The 17044-nt window shown below is 55.1% G+C and overlaps 2 protein-coding genes across 3 annotated transcripts in view; one reads left to right on the top strand and one right to left on the bottom strand.

Annotated features, from left to right (window-relative positions):
- Positions 1-6461, top strand: part of USP7 (ubiquitin specific peptidase 7) — a 53429-nt gene extending 46968 nt beyond the window's left edge. For both annotated transcript variants that reach the window (XM_043914292.1, XM_043914293.1), the window contains exons 22-31: positions 196-349; positions 943-1010; positions 1422-1530; positions 1624-1701; positions 2624-2724; positions 3529-3628; positions 4252-4371; positions 4499-4570; positions 4699-4789; positions 5118-6461. In XM_043914292.1, coding sequence (XP_043770227.1) covers positions 196-349; positions 943-1010; positions 1422-1530; positions 1624-1701; positions 2624-2724; positions 3529-3628; positions 4252-4371; positions 4499-4570; positions 4699-4789; positions 5118-5224 — 1000 coding nt within the window. In that variant the 3' untranslated portion in view covers positions 5225-6461. The remainder of the gene's footprint in view (positions 1-195; positions 350-942; positions 1011-1421; positions 1531-1623; positions 1702-2623; positions 2725-3528; positions 3629-4251; positions 4372-4498; positions 4571-4698; positions 4790-5117) is intronic.
- Positions 6462-14236: 7775 nt separating this feature from the next.
- Positions 14237-16715, bottom strand: LITAFD (LITAF domain containing). Its single transcript, XM_043915568.1, has 3 exons — positions 16679-16715; positions 14551-14692; positions 14237-14345 (listed from the first exon to the last, which is right to left on the bottom strand). Exons 1-3 carry the CDS (start codon positions 16692-16694, stop codon positions 14237-14239), a joined length of 267 nt encoding a protein of 88 aa, XP_043771503.1. The 5' UTR covers positions 16695-16715.
- Between the last annotated feature and the right edge of the window lie 329 nt (positions 16716-17044).

The following is a 17044-nucleotide window of genomic DNA, read 5'->3' as shown; positions in this document are numbered from 1 at the left end:
CTCAGGGCACACCTTCTGTCCGCGGTCCCTTTTTCCTGGTGGCCAGGCAGGCTCCCAGCTTCGGGAAACGCTGGCCTGAGTTCAGATCCGCAGCGCTCGGTGCCGCTGTGGTGTGGGAGACGATGCCTTTTTAAAACAAATGAGCAGTGAACCTCGGGCTGGACTTCGATCGTCTGTGTTTCTCCCCTTCCCCAGGGATGACCCCGAAAATGATAATAGTGAATTGCCCACTGCAAAGGAATACTTCCGGGACCTCTACCACCGTGTCGATGTGATTTTCTGTGATAAAACGATCCCCAACGATCCTGGATTCGTGGTGACACTGTCAAATAGGATGAATTATTTCCAGGTATTGGATCAAACACTCTTCCCTTCAGATTCCACACCAGGAAGACCAGGTTCTTAAGTTAAAACTCTCTTGCCAGTGAGGCTGTGTGGTGGATGTGGTTCTGGGGGAGGGGCTACCGTCCGCCGTCTGAGGAAGCTCCTGCTCCCAGCTGGCTGGTGCTGAAGGTGCCGGGGACCGGGAGCAGTTTCCCCCTGACTCCCCCGCCCCCAGCCACGGCCACGGCCTCCTCCAGATCCTCTGTACCCCCGGCATAAGGTGTTTTCAGAGATCACAATTTTAACAACAACTTTGCTTCAGTTATAATACGCCAAGTGTGAGCTATTAAAATAATAGTTTAAAGAAAACAAATCTATAGACCTCCCCATTAAAAGTGAAAAGTGCTTTTAAAGGCTTTCTTCTTCAGATATGCTGTTCCCATGGAGACATACTAAGAAGTCTAGTTTACTCCTGTTAATAGTGAGTTTCTGGGGCATTTAACTTCCGGCAGCTTGTGCCCTGTTGCTTAAGGACGTTGAACAGTTAGTCAGCGCCAAGTGCATGGGCCGGGCTCAGTCTGCTCCGCGGATGGAAGCCCCACTCTCTGCTCCCCCCAGGTAGCCAAGACGGTCGCTCAGAGGCTCAACACCGACCCGATGCTGCTGCAGTTCTTCAAGTCTCAAGGGTGAGCCGCACGCGCAGACGCCGCCGCCGGGTCTTGGCCACGTGCTCTCCGTGGCGCGTCTGTTAGTCAGAGCCCCCGACTGACGTGGCCCACCGCCGGCCGCCTCGCCTTGCCTGGTTTCAGACCATGCTGCTGCAAGCTCAGAATAGCTGGCAGCCTCGTCTAAAGCCTGCCTTACTCTAGAGACCACACGCCTCCCCTCCCGTGTGTCCGGCTGGGTCCGTCCCAGCCGGGCCTCCATGTACCGTGCAGAGACATTCATGAGTGACAGGCTCAGGGACAGGACTCGGGGCTGGGGGTCACATGTCAGGGCGAGGGGGCAGGGCAGAGGTTTGCTTTGGTGCTCACTCACGGGTGTTTGGTTTAGGCAAATAAACAAGCCTTGTATTGATGTACTGCTTTCTTGTGTAGTTACAGGGATGGCCCAGGTAATCCTCTTAGACATAATTATGAAGGTACTTTAAGAGATCTGCTACAGTTCTTCAAGCCTAGACAACCTAAGAAACTGTACTATCAGCAGGTATGAGCCCAAGTTAACGTACCGTGGGTCATAAAGAGAAGACTTGAGTTTCTGTTGGGACAGGTCTAAAATGCCTTTCTCTTTTTTTAACAGCTTAAGATGAAAATCACAGACTTTGAGAACAGGCGAAGTTTTAAGTGTATATGGTTAAACAGCCAGTTTAGGGAAGAGGTAGGTATTTTCATGGTATGAGATTTTATTTTTATTGTGGCTTATTGTTTCTTGAAAAACTCCTGGTAACAGGGTCAAAGGGCTTCCCTGGTGGCTCAGCAGGAAAAGAATCTGCCTGCAGAGCAGGAGACGTGGGTTTCGATCCCTGGGTTGGGAAGATCCCCTGGAGAAGGGAATGGCAACCCACTCCAGTCTTCTTGCCTGGAGATCCCATGGACAGAGAAGCCTGGTGGGTTACAGTCCGTGGGGTCACAGAGAGTTGGACAGGACTGAAGCGGCTGAACAAGCCCTTGACAACTAAAACAGCTAAAGAAAGATCATAAGCCGCAGCGTGTGTTAGAGCCCCTGCCCCAGAGTCTGAGAACTGGATGGGAGCTGGGGTGAGCTCTGCCCTCCCCGCCCCGGGGCTGCAGCAGAGTGACGGTGTGCCGGTGTTGGGCACTGTGGTCACCGTCGGGGGCCCGGATGCTCGGCCTTGGGGCCGGCGGCCTCTCCTCTGGCACCTCGCCGGCGCCCCGCCCCGTGTTAGGTGGCCCTTCTGGAAGGTCAGACCCCTAGCCATCCACTTCTCTGTCCCCACTGGGTGGAGAGGAGCCTGGACCACACTCCATCAGAGTTGTCACCCGTGCGCTGCGGCCGGGTGGAGGAGACAACGTCCTCCCTGGGCCTTGTCCTCTGTCTCAGTGTTGAGAACTGGACAGGCTCTTAGTGACCGTTCCAGGGGAGAGATTCCTGAGGAGCTGTTCTGGGAACCACGAGCTTTTTGCCTCAGCATGGCCTCTGATGGACGCACGGCAGTGCGGGGCGGGTCCAGGCTGGGCAGACGGTCTGCGGGAAGGTCGGTGGGGAGGTGCCGGCGCTGAGTGCACAGGCCCCGCTTGTGTTATGGTTCCCCTAAAGCCGTGATCTTGTCATTTCTTAGGAAATAACACTATATCCAGACAAGCACGGGTGTGTCCGGGACCTGTTAGAGGAATGTAAAAAGGCTGTCGAGCTCGGCGAGAAGGCATCAGGGAAACTTAGGCGAGTATTTCCCGAAGGTGGAGGTGGGGCGGCCCCAGCCCAATCCCACTGTCGCTACCCACCCGCCACCCCACCACTCCCCTCCCTCAGCTTTGCTGTCTGTCCTTGGCAGCAGTTTTTTAAAATATTTCACAGCTTTTCGCCCGTCTTCCCTCCCCGACTCTTGACACTAATTAGCAGCAATGCAAAGGGAGATTCAGGCAGAAAAAGCCAAGCAGAGGAAGAGTGACCTCAAGCAGAAAGATCAGCTGAAACGGGAAAACTCGGGCTTCGCTTGTGTCTGAGAAATCGGGTCGCTCCTCCTCCGTTTGTCTTGTGTTTGGGCCGAGGGAAGAAGACCAGATTTGATGATCAGTTTTTATTTCCGAGAGTTGGGTGCTGTTCTTACCACCTTGTCTTCCGGGCAGCATGGAGGATGAAATAGTCCTTCAGGCTGTTGGTCCCCACAATGTTTTCTTTGCAAAATTAATGGAAGAATGAGGCCTTTATTATCTAATGAGTGAGAAGAATGTCACAAACCCTGCTTAGTCTGGAACCATTGCGGGAAAGGTCTGCACAGGCCCCTCCCGGCCCTGGCCCTGGCCCTGACCCAAGGGCCCGCTTCAGACTGTCCTTAGCACGCTTTCCGAGGGACCCCCCGGCCAGTGTTCTGTCTGCTCCCCACGGATACCTGCTTTTGCCACTTCAGATCTTCATAAGGACAAGGAGATCTGCATAATTTGTAATAAAACCTTTGTAGAAAACCATTTGTTGGTTTTTTCCCCGTGAGTTTGTATAGTTTATTTTCTTCCTTGCTTTGCACAGGCTGCTAGAAATTGTAAGCTACAAAATTATTGGTGTGCATCAAGAAGATGAACTATTAGAATGTTTATCTCCTGCAACGAGTCGAACGTTTCGAATAGAGGTGCGTGTCCTCTGACTGGGGCGGGGGTTGGGGAGTCGGGGTTGCTGTGACCTGATGGGAGGTGGGGGCCGCAGCTTGTTCAGGTAGCACAGTGACTCCCAGAACGTGCTGCCATCCCTGGGGTTAATTCTTCCAGGTTTTGAAAATGTAAATGTTGGCACAGTAGACTTGCCCCAAAAGCTACTGTTTGAAGTGTCCCCTTCATTTGGTGACAGGAGTGCATTCATGTTGTTGGACAGTGGTCACTGCTGGCCATCTGCCCCCAGGGGCCCGCCTCCCCGACTCCCAATGCCTCTCTTGTTCACCCTTAGAAATTGATTTCAGAGGGGGATCACCAAGCGCGTCTAGTCAGAAACCTGGGCCCTGTTAATTGTAAAGCGGCTTAGATTGCCGCAGTAGCTGGAGTTCATCGTTTGGTCTCTTAAAACCTGGCATTTTCTTTGAGGTTGAGGTCTTTCTTCTGACTTTAAATCCTCCTCATTCTCACAAGCCCCTAACGTGACCTTGTGGCATAAAATCTGCCCTCACTTCCTTGCTGGAAGAGCAAGTCAAGGGTTCGTAATTAAAACGTGCAGTGCTGTGTTGGCCTTAACTGAACATCTGTCCACTCCGTACGTCCCCAGGAAATACCTTTGGACCAGGTAGACATCGACAAGGAGAACGAGATGCTCATCACGGTGGCTCATTTCCACAAGGAGGTGTTTGGGACGTTCGGGATCCCGTTCTTGCTGAGGATACACCAGGTGAGGCGTCCTTCTGCTGGCCAGCCGGGTGCTCCGGGTCAGCCCCACTCAGCCAGGGACTTCAGCCCGGGCGGCCGCGCAGGCGGGCATGAGCCGTGTGAGCACGCGCACCCTTTGTCATCCGCAGGGCGAGCATTTCAGAGAAGTGATGAAGCGGATTCAGAGTCTGCTGGACATCCAGGAAAAGGAGTTTGAAAAGGTACATGCTTCTTGGATGTCGGCGAGTCATTTGTCGGGTGGAAGGCTAAAGTCCTGACTGCTTTTTTGCCTGAGGTGTGAGTTTCCCCACTGTTTGCAATAACGGAGTTTTCGGTTTTTGTCTGTCAGTTTAAATTTGCAATTGTGATGATGGGCCGACATCAGTACATAAACGAAGATGAGTATGAAGTAAACTTGAAAGACTTTGAACCTCAGCCTGGTAAGAGCCCTCCCGCAGAGACGCAGGTCGTCAGGGTCCAGGAGGCAGGTGGCCCCGGGTTCGAGGACCAGGCCTCCCATTCCTGGCTGCGGAGTGAGTCTCGTTCTCGTCCTCTGCGGAGCAGGGAGGGGGAGCAGCCTGCCTCCGGTGACCTTGGCGGGCATCACACGATGGCGAGAGGGGTGGCGGGGGCTCTTGACGGTGCCACGCGGGGTCCGTGACCTTGGTGGGGTGTGGGGTCCCGGCTGCCCAGGAGGCCCCTCGGCCTCTCCTGACCACAGGGCCCGAGCGCTGGCTCCGTGGTCTGACCATCTGCTCTCCCCACCAGGTAACATGTCTCACCCTCGGCCGTGGCTCGGGCTCGACCACTTCAACAAAGCCCCGAAGAGGAGTCGCTACACATACCTTGAAAAGGCCATCAAAATCCATAACTGACTTCCTCCCCGGCGGGCGGGCGAGGCGGACCGCGGTGGGTGTGCCCCTCACCAACAGCCGAGAACTCTGGTGCACGAGCACCACCCCACGTCTTCAGCAAGAGGATTTGCTGCTGGTGTTAATTTTATTTTGTTGAGGCTGTTCAGTTTGGCTTCTCTGTATCTATTGATTGCCCTTTTTGAGAAAAATGAAGGTGTTTTTATAAAGCTTGGATGCCAATGAGAGTTATTTTACGGTGACCACGATGCCAGGCGCTGTCAGCGTGTCGGGGAGCGGCCGGCGGGCGCGGCGCTGGGCGGGCGCGGCTGACCCCCTCCCCGGGGCCCAGCCGCCAGCCCGCAGCTAGGAAGTCTTCTGTTAGGCTCGTCTGACGTCTTTCCCTCAGTTATACTTTCAATGACCTTTTGTGCATCTGTAAAGGCGAAACAGAAACTCACAACCTAATAAATAGCGCTCTTTCCTTCACTGGTGTCCTGTCGCCCCTTCCTGGGTCTCCCCAGCTGCCTGGGTCTTTCCAATAAACTCGCCTCCCTTCCGTCAGCCCCCGCGTCCCACAGCCCGTTTGCAGAGCGGATGCACCGAATACAGGCTTGACCAGACACTTTGGGGTCTTTTTATTCAATTGAAAAAAAAAAAAAAAACAACACTGTTCAAATCCAATTAAGGTGTACTATGCTGCCTCTGGGCAAACCTAATGATCTCAAGAGTTCATTCGAGCAGGTGAAAAAATTATAAATAGACTCGTCTCCTTCAAATGGGACAGACGGAACCAAGAAAGGAGGGCCTTTTAGCTAAGAGGGTATGCCCACTGGTGTTTGCAAGCTGTTGACTTTGTATAAAAAAAAGTAAAAAAAAAAAAAAAAGTTAAATAAAAAAAAGAGCAAAAAAAAAAAAAAAAGGAAAAATGAGATTGTATATTTAATGAATGGACATGTACAATTGACCACGGGGAGGAGGTGGTGGCTTTTGTCGGGTGACTGAGTGGCCCCCGCTGATGTCGACGTTCATCGTGTGTGGTTTTCTTTCAGTCCGGCCGTTTCCTTTGGAGCTGACGCCAGCCGCGTGTCTAGTTTTGAGTGCAGTAAAATAGAGTCAGCAGATCACACTTAGTTTTCATCCTTTTCCAGTATTTTTTTTGTTTGTTTCTGTAGCAGCAGTGTACACCAACTCTTCCTGTATATTGCCTTTTTGCTGGAAAATGTTGTATGTTGAATAAAATTTTCTATAAAAATGATAATTCAGTGAGTTGACGTGGAAGTTGAGGGAGCCATCAGCTCTCCCTGCAGGTAGGCCCGGGGAACCTTTTATCACTCCATGGCAAGGTTTTGGAGGTTCTTGCCTTCTCCTGTTGAAGCTTCAGAGATGAAGGTTTTCCAGGCTGGAGTCGAGTACATTAAGATGACCATAATACGGGAATGGCCGAAGGCGTGGTCTGGGGGAGGTGGCCTTGCGTCCCCCTCTGACGCAGCGTGTCCGCAGGCTGCTCTCCACCTGGAGAGCAGGGCCATCCTGCCTGGGTCCCCATAGTGACCATAGACAGCGCTGTCTTCCTGCAGAAAGTCACTCCCCGGGTGCCCGACTTTGAACGTTTATTAAAGTATTGGGGTTTTTTTGTTTTTTTAGGTTTTGGCCAACGATAGATTATAGGCTTGGGTCACTGAAACTCCCAAGTTCTTAAAAGGCTTATATCAAAGGCCATTTCACAGTTTGGGCAGTCAGCACATACTTCATGCGATTCTCTTCCATTCCCTCCCCGTCACAGCCTTGAGTCCAAGTTCATAAAACCAATGGGGGCTGCCGGGATGGGGCTGAACCCGAAAATAACCCCTCGCCTGGGGACCCCAGAACCACAGTGTAACGTTCTCGAGAGGCTGGAGGTTCCTGTTGCTACCAGAAGCTGTACCATGGGAGAAAGGGTCTCCTTGGTTAGAGGAGCAGACTGTTTGCAAACATCCATTTCAAATGTCAAGGTTGAACTATAGATCCCTGTTGTGGGGTGGGTGATACTGGCATTTCTTGGAGTAGGAAACGGCAACCTACTCCAGGATGCTTGCCTGCAAAATTCTATGGACAGAGGAACGTGGTGGGCTACAGTCCATGAGGTCGCAAAGAGACAGGACTTGAGCAACTGAGCATGTGCTGGCATTTCTGCCAGGTTAGGCCTTGGTGTTCTGACCACTCACTCACTGCTCAATAGAACGACCTAAGTGATGGCGGGGGGCGGGGGGAGGGATGCTCCGTGTCCCTGCCCAGGAAGAAAGCCATGCACCCCAGGTGTCCACTGAGTATCTGACATGTGGCTGAAGTAGCAGAGAGTGAGTTTTCATCACTGATTTTTTTAAATTTATTTGGCTGAGTCAGGTATTAGCTGTGACACGCAGGATCTTTCAATGTGGCGCAGGCTTATTTCCCCGGTGGTGGTGGTGGTTTAGTCAGTAAGTCGTGTCCAACTCTTCCAACCCCATGGACGGTAGCCCACCAGGCTCCTCTGTGCATGGGATTCTCCAGGCAAGAATGCTGGAGTGGGTTGACATTTCATTCTCCAGGGAATCTTCCCGACCCAGGGATCGAGCCTTGGTTTTCTGCATTGCAGGCAGATATTTTACCCACTGAGCCACCAGGGAACGATCAAGCCGGAGTCCCTGGTACTGCAAGGCGGTTTCTTGACCGCTGGACCACCAGGGAAGTCCCTGGTTTAGTTGTAAATGGCCACATGTGACTTGAGGCGTCCCGACCAGATTGTCCTCGCTTTGTGTGGTGGTAAAGTGATGAGTTCCCTCGAGCCGTCTTGAGTTAGTACATAAAGCCCTCATTAGTGCGTGAGTTTTCTTGACCTCATTAGAGGAAGCCATGGGGGCATCCATGGGCAGGGCAGGAACCAAGTGAAATAAAGGCCCGATTCCCCAAGGTCCTCCAGCGCCTCGTGCCCTCTGGGAAGCCAGGTCCCAGGCACGTTGGGGAGCGGGCTGATCAGAGTGGTGTCTGCATGTTCGGAGGCAGGGTCCCTTCTCAGCCGAGCTCTGAGAGGCCGCTGACCCGCCGGGGTTGGAGGGGGGCGGGCGGGCACCATCAGTGGAGGGATCCCGGATGGTGTGTGTGTGCCAAGTTTCTCATTTGTGTCCAACTCTGACACTATGGACTGTAGCCCTCCAGGCGCCTCTGTCCGTGGGGTTCTCCAGGCAAGAACAGGAGTGGGTTGCCATGCCCTCCTCCAGGGGATCTTCCCCACCCAGGGATTGAACCCGCATCTCAGGTCTCCTGCATTGGCAGATGGATTCTTTACCACTAGTGCCACCTGGGAAGCCCCGTTCACAGCAAGATGGAGCCAATATGATACATGTGCCCACTGCAGTATCCTTACCTGGAGAATCCTGTGGACAGAGGAGCCTGGCGGGCTCCATAGGGTCACAGAGAGTCAGACACGACTGAAGCGAGTCAGCTCGCATGCAGAGTTCATGAGATGCTGTGGGAGGGAACCCGCACTCATAGCCCGGTGGAGCCTCGCACCACGGCAGAGAGGCGGCCCCTCATCCGTTCAGACCCAGCGCCACGCAGGTTGGGGCTGCTGTCGGGCTGGTTCGTTCCACCCCGCGCTGGGCAGGCAGTGGATACACAGGATGGCAGCGCGGCCACGCTTGGCTCTCCTGACCCTGCGGCACCTCTGGCAGGAAGCCGTGGGAGGCGTCCCCAGTGCCTCCCACCCTGGGCCCCTCAGTCTGCCCCTGTGTTGGGGTGGGGGTGTCTGTGGGGGGAAAACCAGAGCAAGGGTCCTGATAACGGCTGTCAGCCCTGAGCACAGCATGGGCCAGCAAGGAGACATCTGGCCGCCCGAGTGACCGGGACAGGGAGTAAATGAAGCCCCCGGGCTGGGCACGCAGGGCCTGCTGAGTGCAGAACCGACCTTGAGACCCACACTCACTGCCACCCCTTTCTGAGTGCTGGCCTCCCTGCTGGAAGGAGAGGAACCCCACTTTAAGATGAGAGTTTTGGGAGAAAGAGGGGCTGGACCAACCTCCTCCGCCTCCCCCAGCCCGAGCCCTGGCCCCTCCTGGCCAGCCCCGGAGGTCAGTTCAGATGAAGAAGGAGCCTGGGGAAGCCTCAGGGGGAGAATGGCCGTCCCCCACGTGCCCCAGCCTGGGTCTACAGTGAGGTCTGGGAACCCAGAACCGAGGCCTCGGACATCAAGGGTGGGACTTGCCTGGTGGTCCAGTGGTTAGGAATCCACCTGGCCATGCTGAGGATGCGGGTTCAATCCCTGGTTCGGGGACTGAGATCTCACATGCCTTGGAGCAGCTAAGCCCACACACCAATTAAGACCCAATGCAGCCGAATAAATATTTTTTAAAAAGCAACAACAAAATATAAACAGACTGAGAAGTGGGAATGGTGGTCTAGGTCAAGTCGTCCAGGCAGCAAGTGAGGATGACGGGGACTTCAGGGGCTGGGCCAAGGGGACAGCCCGAAACCTGCTGAACCCACGTCCTGTGCAGAGATTTTGAAGCCGAAAAATCTGGACTTTTTATTTTAAGTTGACACTGGGCAGACTGAGTCAGAGAGGCCTGGAGTGGCTCCCTGGGCTCACGGAGCACTGCTGGGGAGCTGGGCAGGGCGTCATGGCTGGACCGTGGTGACTGAAGCAGGCTGATCAAGGAGGGTCCAGGACACCACCCATAGCCGTGGGACCAAACGCTTCTGCCCGTGGACCTCTCTGGAGATCCAAGCAAAACCCGGCATGTTGCCTGATGGGCACAGGATCAGACCGCCAGCTGGAGCTCTGCAGACGTGTCCAGGTCCTGGCCTGGTTCTCGCAGAGCCAGGCAGGCCCGGTGACTCTGGCCCGCCTGGCCTGGGTGCCTCTGCGGGGCTGTGGGCCTCCAAGTCGGAGACTGAGCAAGTCCCAGGTCCACACCCCTTCCTCGGGGTCGTGGTGGCTGGTGAGCCCGCCTGGCCTCGCTGGTGGTCGGTACACACAGGTGGTCCCCTTGGCGCCCCCCGTCCTGATGTATTACGAATGAGAAGTTGCTTCTCAGGGCTGGATGCCTGGTTTGGGTCAGATGCCTCATCTTCATCTTTTCATAAATACACACTTTTATTCCTTGTTTATTTTTGGCTGCACTGTGTCTTCGTTGCTGTACAGGCTTTTCTCTAGTTGTAGTGAGCGGGGGGCTACTCTCCAGCTGGGATGTGTGGGCTTCTAGTTGCAACGGCTTCTCTTGTTGCAGAGCGTGGGCTCTAGGGTGAGCAAGCTTCTGTATTTGCAGCACGTGAGCTCGGTAGTTGTGGCCCCCAGACTTAAGAGCACAAGCTCAGTAGTGGAGGCAGGCGTGTGGGCTTAGCTGCTTCTCGGCATGCGGGGTCTTCCCGGATCAGGGATCCCCTGTGTCTCCTGCATTGGCAGGCGGATTCTTCGCCACTGAGCCACCAGGGAAGCCCAGATGCTTCATCTTCAAACCCTGAAAATCTGAAGTCCCAGGGGCTTCCCTGGTGGTCCGCTGGTTAAGACTCTGCGCTCCCTCTGCAGGGCGGGGCGGAGGCACGGGTTCCATCCCTGGTCGGGGAAGTTCCACATGCCTTGAGGTGCGCTCATAAGCAGATGGGTCCCCCATTTGGATGTGAAAGCCGGTTTCCCATCCGGCTGCTGGTGCCACGCTCTCGCGGGTTTTCCGGGGCATCTTGGGGGGAGGGAGCAGAGGGGCGGCCGCCAGTGTCTCTGGGGAGGGTGACACCCAGATCCAGGGAAATCCATCCCCCTACTGGCCCTTTCCTTCTGCTGGTGTGACACGCTCCGCCAGCGCCATCCCAGCAGGGCCAACCACCTAAAGGCCGCGTGGTGCTTCCGCGCCAGCTCCCCCGCCACGTCTCTGCTCTCCACACACGCCGTCCTACCCTCGCACCTTTTCTGCCGTGCAGGAGCCTTGGGCTGGCAGAGCTGAGGTTCCGGCTGCCCGTCTGGTCACTGGATCCAGACTGGCCGTCTCTCGGCCTCAGCTTCTGTGTCTGCCTTCCCAGACGGTGCTGAGCAGGGGCGGAAGCAGCTGCTGCATTTTGGTGAATAAACCATAGCTCAGTGACCATCCCACCGACTACTCGTCCTCCTCTGCCTCTCAATTCTCCCACTTCTGCCCCTTCTCTAGCAAATTCCTTTTAATTGAAAAGAGGAGTAATATTTGTTATATTTTGCAAAACTGAAAACATCCCTTCGTGGGATTCCCTGGCAACCCAGTGTTTAGAATTCTGAGCTCTCAGTACTGGAGATCCTGGTTCGATCCCTGGTTAGGAAATTTAAAAATCTCATAAGCTGTGCTGTGTGGCCAAAAATTAGAATAATAATAATAATAAAGACAGAGGGGAGATGCCCTATGATACAAATTATTTTTTTAATTTATTTTTAATTGAAGGATAATTGCTTTACAATACTGTGTTGGCTTCTGCCATACATCAACGTGAATCAGCCCTGGGTATATATATGTCCCCTCCTTCTTGAACCTCCCCCCCACCTCCCACCCCATCCCACCCCTCTTCATTGTCTCAGGCCCCGGTTTGAGCTCCATGAGTCATATAGTGATTTCCCACTGGCTATCTGTTCCTGGGTCGGGAAGATTCCCTAGAGGAGGGGATGGCAACCCCACACTGCAGTATTCTTGCCTGGAGAATCCCATGGACAGAGGAGCCTGGTGGGCTACAGTCCATGGGATTGCAGAGCCAGACACGACTGAATCGACTGAGCACGCACGCATGCACAATGTATATGTTTCCATGCTAGGATAGAAATTCTTCTTGAAAAAAAGTCCCTTCATTGTGCCGTTCAGCCCATCCCCCACTTGGCCTTGCCCCCTAGGCCAGCAACACGGTACCGAGAGGGGTCCCGCTCAGAAACCAACTTGGGACCTTTTTACATCCTAAGCATTTGTGAGATTCCTGCATAGCTTCCAGGACAGAAAAGCTGCTCGACTGTCGCCTCGAGGGAATTTAAGGAATTTAAAGGATTAAACCTCTTGTTGGGAAGCGGGCCCAGAGATTTGGAAAGTCTGGTTCCCTCATCCCAGCTCCCAAAAACCCACCTGTCCCCGCCAGGACCTGGGGTCACCGGGGTCTGGGGAAGTGACAGACCCAGGAGCCAGTGATGGGGCTGGAAGGAATTGGCAGAGAGAGAAGGGGGCAGGCAGAGAGCTGCAGAAGAAGCCAAGGACTGAGTCTGGACGCTCGGGTGAATGGGCCCTCTTGGTTCTGGCTGGCTGGGGCACAGGGGAGCAGGAGCCACAAATGGCCTCAAGGGGGCCCCGTGTTAAAAGTCTGGTCCCAGGATGGACCTCCCTGGTGGTCCAGTGTTAAGACTCCGCCTGCCAGCGCAGGGGTCACGGGTTCAATCCCTGGTGCAGAAAGATCCCACCTGCTGCAGAGCCACCAGGCCCGGGGCCACGACTACTGAAGCTCCACCGCAAGAGAAGCCACCACAGGGAAAAACCCGTGAACCGCAAGGAGGAGCAGCCCCCGCTCAGCCCGACTGGAGACAGCCGGCACACAGGAACCAAGACCGGACCCAGCCAAACATAAATAAACAAACGAAAATGCAAAAAAGAAGCCTGGTCTTGAGGGTGGTGAGTACTAACTGGGCGGTGTCAGAGCCAAAGGTCCTAATTCTTGCCCGTGATCATCGCGCTTACTCTGCCAGCCACCGGCCACAGGGGAGGACCGGGAAGAGTGGTCAAGGCTTGGGAGCTGGGAGACGCCATCAGGGGCTCTCTCCTCCTTTAAGGAAGAGAGGGGTAGGGGAGCGGGGAGGTGCAGAGGGGAGGGGCTGAGGGCTCTGGGATGAGAGGAGGTGATGCAGAGAGGTGGCCGTGCCAGCCGCAGCCACCAGGGGCACCTGAGGAGGTGGGAAGAGGAGTGACTTGGAGATCTGATGGGTTTGGGGGGCCTTTGGGCATCCAGGGAGGGCTGTGGGGAACAGGAGGTGAGAACTGGAAACCTCAGGAGCGGCTTGAGTAGGGAACGGGCTCAAGACAGGACCCCGCGGGGCAGCAGGCCAACAGGGTGTGCTGAGAGGATGCGCAAGACATGGCCAGAGCATCACTGCCGGGCAGGGGAGGCGGCAGGGAGGGCCCGGGCTGCCGAGGGGCCAGGCAGGTCGGGAAGTCAAAGTCGCTCAGTCGTGTCCGGCTCTTTGCGACCCCATGGACTATACAGTCCATGGAACTCTCCAGGCCAGAATACTGGAGTGGGTAGCCTTTCCCTTCTCCAGGGGATCTTCCCAACCCAGGGATCCAACCCAGGTCTCCCACATTGCAGGCGATTGTTTACCAGCTGAGCCACAAGGGAAGCCCAAGAATACTGGAGTGAGTAGCCGTCCCCTTCTTTAGTGGAGCTTCCCAAGCCAGTTATCGAACCCAGGTCTCCCACATTGTAAGCGGATAGTTTACCGCTGAGCCACAAGGGAAGCCCTGACCCCCAAGGGTACCCAGGCAGGTAGGGAAGAGGGCAAAGTGCCCGGAGGATGCAGGATTTAGCTGTGGGAGCTCACAGGCTCTCTGCCAGCATGAAGGGCAGGTGCGGCCCTGCGGATTCTCTGGCTGGAGTTGCAGAGACGTTGTCACAAAGATGAAGCTTGACTGATGGAAGAAGTGTTAGTCGCTCAGACGTGCCCGACTCTTCACGACCCTATGGAGTGGAGCCCGAACCAGGCTTCTCTGTCCATGGAATGCTCCAGGCAAGAATCGTGGAGTGGATCGCCATTCCCTTCTCCAGGGGAATCTTCCCAACCCAGGGATCGAGCCCAGGTCTCCCACATTTGCAGGCAGATTCTTAACCATCTGAGCCAGCAGAGAAGTCTGATGGGCAAGAGTCGGGAAGGAAAGAAGAGGGTGGAGCCTGAGAAGGGAGGGCCAGTAGGCACGCCATCGGTCAGCCCCTCAGTGCTCAGTCAGCCCGGGCACCTCCTGTGTGCCAGCGCTCTCCCGGCCTCCCCCTGCAGACAGACGCGGGCAGACAGCCGTCACCTAATCAGCATTTATTTCACAGGCGTTTGTAGAGGAAGAGCTCCTGCAGACACACGGGGCACGTGTGCCTCACGTCCATCAAGCTGTCCACGCAGAAGGGGATGAGGCAGCAGCCCAAGAGACACCTGCAGCCTCGGAAGCAGCGGGGACTCACCGGAGGCCAAGCCAAGCCTGCGAGCCCCCCACCCCGTCCCTGGGGCTGCCCGGCCGGCAAGGTGGGCTAGGAAACCACCCCTCCCTCCGCGCCCCATGCCAGCCCCCCGCCCCAACCCAGCAGGCCCCCAGCACGGATGCCCAGGGCCCCGATGGAGGCGAGGGGGGACCACTCACCCGGCCATGAAGATGCCGGTGCACATGAGCCAGGTGAGCACGCCTGGGACCGGCGTGGTCACGGTGATGATCCGATTCATGCAGTATGGACACGTGAACTGTACCGGATTTGGGGACAGCAGCCTCGCCACCCTGAACAGTTCTTGGGGAAGGGGGAGGGGAGGGACCCGTCAGACCCCACGCCCCACCCCCGTTCCCCCCCTCCTGTGTCCACCACGGGGGGCCCGCCCCCACCTGCAATTTCTCCAGGCCATCCCGATGGGCCCAGCTTCCCCCTTGCACCACCCCCTACCCACCAGCCTCCAGGGCTTGGGGGCTTCGCTCAGTTAAGACTTCCAGGCCTCCCACCCCCAAGCACTAGGGAATTTAGGGGCGTCTCTGGGTTTGAACCGAGTTCCTTCAGCCCTGTGAGTTCTCACCCATATATTCCCCTTTGGGTGCATTCAGTTCAGTTAGCCAGTATCTGCTTCTGACTCTGCAGTTGTTCTTAGTTTGTTGTAAATTGTTCTAAGTTCAATTGTGCTTCTGATTCTGCAAGCTCTAAGTGGGGGGAGGGATAAACTGGGAGATGGGGCTTGACATATACACTCTACTCTGTATAAAATAGATAATTAATAGGGACCTACGGTACAGCACAGGCACTCAATTCAAATACTCTGTGATGGTTTATATGGGAAGAGAATCTAAAAAAAGGCTGTACGTATAACTAACTGGTTCACTTCGCTGTACTCCTGAAACTAAAGCATTGTGAAGCAACTCTGCGCGTGGGCGGAAAACAATGATCACGATAAAGCATGCATGCATGCTCAGTCGCTCAGTCACGTCCGACTCTTTGGGACCCCACGGACTGTAGCCCGCCAGGCTCCTCTGTCCATGCAAGACTTGGCAAGAATACTGGAGTGGGTTGCCATGCCCTCCTCCAGGGGATCTTCCCGACCCAAGGATCGAACCTGCATCTGTTACTTGGCAGGCAGGTTCTTTACCATGAAGGCTACCTGGGAAGCTGCCTCAAAAAGCAACTATATCCAGTTTTTTTTTTTTTAAAAAGCAACAACTCTAAGTGACACCCTTGGGGAAGCAGTAGCTTGAAAACAACAACAACCCCCCCAAACTCTTCCTTTTGGTATTTTTGTCTCTTCTTACCCGGGCACAGCATTTTTTTGTGGTGGGGGTTCCAGAAAAAAAGTTGATCTGTTTTTAGCTTTTTTAAACACAACAACCATTTTTACAATCTTGGGTGTGTAGAGGTGAAGTCTTTGGTAGTGGCTGAATATTTTGTTAAGAAAATAAGATTCCAGGGAGTTTTCACGCTGTAGACGGAAGGCTTCACGTCTGGTCTGGGTGGACTGTTGAGCTGTTAGGAGGGGCCTGTGACCCTTACAGACTTTAGGTTCCCGAGGGGCTGAGGGGAGGGGGTGCTGGGGTTTGGAGAGCTGGGCTCTAATGTGGGGGTGCCACCCCCACCCCTAGTTTGGCAGGAAACCAAGGGAAAGAACTACGTTTGGCTAGACGGGGGTGACCCATGGTTTAAAGCTCACTTTCCCCCACTGGACTTGATGGCCCAGTCCGGCACCTCTCAAAGTTTTTCTTTACTTAAAAATCCCTCCCCCACCTCCAGATTTCCCTGGTGGTCCAGTGGTTGGGACTCCACGCCCCCATTGCCAGGGGCACAAGTTCGATCCTTGGTCAGGGAACTAAGATCCCACAAATTGCCATCCAGTGCAGCCAAAAAAAAAAAAAAACCTCCCCAAAGCCCAGACCCTACAGGGTTGAGTGGGTGGGTGCCTGGGGTCTGAATTCCTCCCCTCTTTGGTTTCAAGAGCAACGGATTCACAGAGTCGAGAACAGGGCTTCTTTTCATAGACCTTTCCTGAGCACCTACTGTGTCCCAGCCCCCTCCACCAATGACTGCACGTTAGAGAGAAGGGCTCCAGGCTGTGGGCAGCCTGGGGGTCACAGCTGTGGGGGGGGGGGTCACACCGCTCTGGGAGCAGGACGCCGGGCTTCCCAGAGCAGGTGCTGTTCGGACAGTCTTGGCGAGTGGTCAGGGCAGTGCGGAGTGTGAGACAGGGAAAGCCTGCGGAAGGAGGCGTGGAGGGGGCGATGAGGGGACAGCAGGAGCACTCACCTTGGTAAACAGACATCGGGGGAGGAGGCAGAGGCCCTCCAAGTCCTGGAGGCGAAGGAGAATAAGGAGGCCCTTGGAGGAGAAGAGAAGGAAAAATACCCTTAGACCCTTGGAAGGCTGGCTGAGTGCCAGCTGCTGAGCTGAAAACTTGGCTGGTCTGAGGCAGGGACCCATTTTACAGGAGAGAAAACTGAGGCCTGGAGGGATGGATCAAGTTGCCAGAGGTATTTCAGCCAGCAGATGGAAGAGCTTGGATTTGAACCCAGGCATTTCTGACCCCACTGTGCTCTGGGTGTCCTAGAATGCAAAGCTCTTCTTGGAGGCACTGCCAGGGACTTGAGGCTGCAGAAATTATGCAGACCCCAT

This window comes from Cervus elaphus, chromosome 10, assembly GCF_910594005.1.
Source record: "Cervus elaphus chromosome 10, mCerEla1.1, whole genome shotgun sequence".
NCBI classification, from domain to species: domain Eukaryota; kingdom Metazoa; phylum Chordata; class Mammalia; order Artiodactyla; family Cervidae; genus Cervus; species Cervus elaphus.
The sequence above is the reverse complement of the archived record's forward strand: the minus strand, read 5'-3'. Positions and strand labels throughout refer to the sequence as shown.